This window comes from Bison bison, unplaced genomic scaffold (assembly GCF_000754665.1).
Source record: "Bison bison bison isolate TAMUID 2011002044 unplaced genomic scaffold, Bison_UMD1.0 scf7180017864349, whole genome shotgun sequence".
NCBI classification, from domain to species: domain Eukaryota; kingdom Metazoa; phylum Chordata; class Mammalia; order Artiodactyla; family Bovidae; genus Bison; species Bison bison.
The window spans coordinates 628449-630005 of NW_011494921.1; the positions used below are offsets into that span (position 1 = coordinate 628449).

General features: G+C 58.8%; 1 protein-coding gene across 1 annotated transcript in view; it reads left to right on the forward strand.

Annotated features, from left to right (window-relative positions):
• KDSR (3-ketodihydrosphingosine reductase) overlaps window positions 1–1557 on the forward strand; it is a 34310-nt gene that overhangs the window by 11995 nt on the left and 20758 nt on the right. Inside the window, exon 6 of the mRNA XM_010854815.1 lies at window positions 903–1094. Coding sequence (XP_010853117.1) covers window positions 903–1094 — 192 coding nt within the window. The remainder of the gene's footprint in view (window positions 1–902; window positions 1095–1557) is intronic.

Sequence of the window (1557 nt, forward strand, 5' to 3'; positions counted from 1 at the left end):
GTCCAGCTTTGCTGTTCATCAGCAAACAGGCGCGACTGGTAGAGCCCGGCCCGCAGTCGGCGCTCTTAACCCCTGTCCTGGCCTCTGTGGTCTCTCCGTCACTTAGAACTAACAGGGCAGGAAATATTTGGAAGCTCTTCGCTCACAGTGTCTCTCAAAAGGATTACCAGCACCGTGCAGTGTCCTTTTCTAAGGAGAAGACTCATTTTGTCCAGGCTTCAGCAAAGACCTAAGTGCTGTCGTGAGAACGTGAGGTTAGAGTGAAACAGGAGATTGAAATAGGCTCCCACGGGCGGACACAGGGAGGGGCGTGAACTGGGAGGTTGAGACTGACGTGCGCGCGCCGCCCTGTGTAAACGGGAGTGGGAGGCTGGAGGCCAGGGAGTGAGCTCGGCGCTCTGTGATGACCCAGAGGGGCGGGATGTCCTTTGCACGGAGCTGATTCCCTCTCTTGTACAGTAGAAACAGCGACATTGTGAAGCAACTGTATGGCAGCAAAAAGAGGGAGAGAGAAAGCAAAGAAACAGGCCCCCGGCAGGGAGCCCTGTTTGTCACGATCACTTCCGGGACCCTTCAGTTCCTGTTTGTTCAGCAGCTCCGCTGAGCGCCCGGTAACCCGGGCTCCGGCTCGGGGCGGGTGCCCGAGGGGCGTGCCGGTGACCCGGGGCGGGTGCCCGAGGGGCGCGCTGGTGACTTGGGGCTGGGTACCCAAGGGGCGCGGGCGCACTGGTGACCCGGGGTGGGTGCCCGAGGAGCGCGCTGGTGACTTGGGGTGGGGTACCCGAGGGGCGCGCCGGTGACTTGGGGCAGGGTACCTGAGGGGTGCGGGCGCACTGGTGACCCGAGGCGGGTGCCCGTGGCGTGCGCCCTGCTCAGGCTCCAGGCCTCTTTGTTCCCTGCAGAGGCTGATGAGCATCAACTACCTGGGCAGCGTGTACCCCAGCCGGGCGGTGATCGCCACCATGAAGGAACGCCGCATGGGCAGGGTCGTCTTCGTGTCTTCCCAGGCCGGGCAGCTGGGCCTGTTTGGTTACACAGCATACTCTTCATCCAAGTTCGCCCTCAGGGGACTTGCGGAGGCTTTGCAGATGGAGGTAAGAGCGTCTTCACTTTTACATTGATTCCTTTCAGCCCAGGGGGACATGTTCCCCTTTCAGTTCAGTTCAGTCGCTCAGTCGTGTCTGACTCTTTGCAACCCCATGAATCGCAGCATGCCAGGCCTCCCTTTCCATCACCATCTCCTGGAATCCACCCAGACCCATGTCCGTTGAGTCGATGACGCCATCCAACCATCTCATCCTCTGTCGTCCCCTTCTCCTGCCCTCAGTCTTTCCCAGCATCAGGGTCTTTTCCAATGAGTCAGCTCTTCGCATCAGGTGGCCAAAGTATTGGAGTTTCAGCCTCAACATCAGTCCCTCCAATGAACACCCAGGACTGATCTCCTTTAGGATGGACTGGTTGGATCTCCTTGCAGTCTAAGGGACTCTCAAGAGTCTTCTCCAACACCACAGTTCAAAAGCATCAATTCTTCGGCGCTCAGCTTTCTTTATAGTCCAA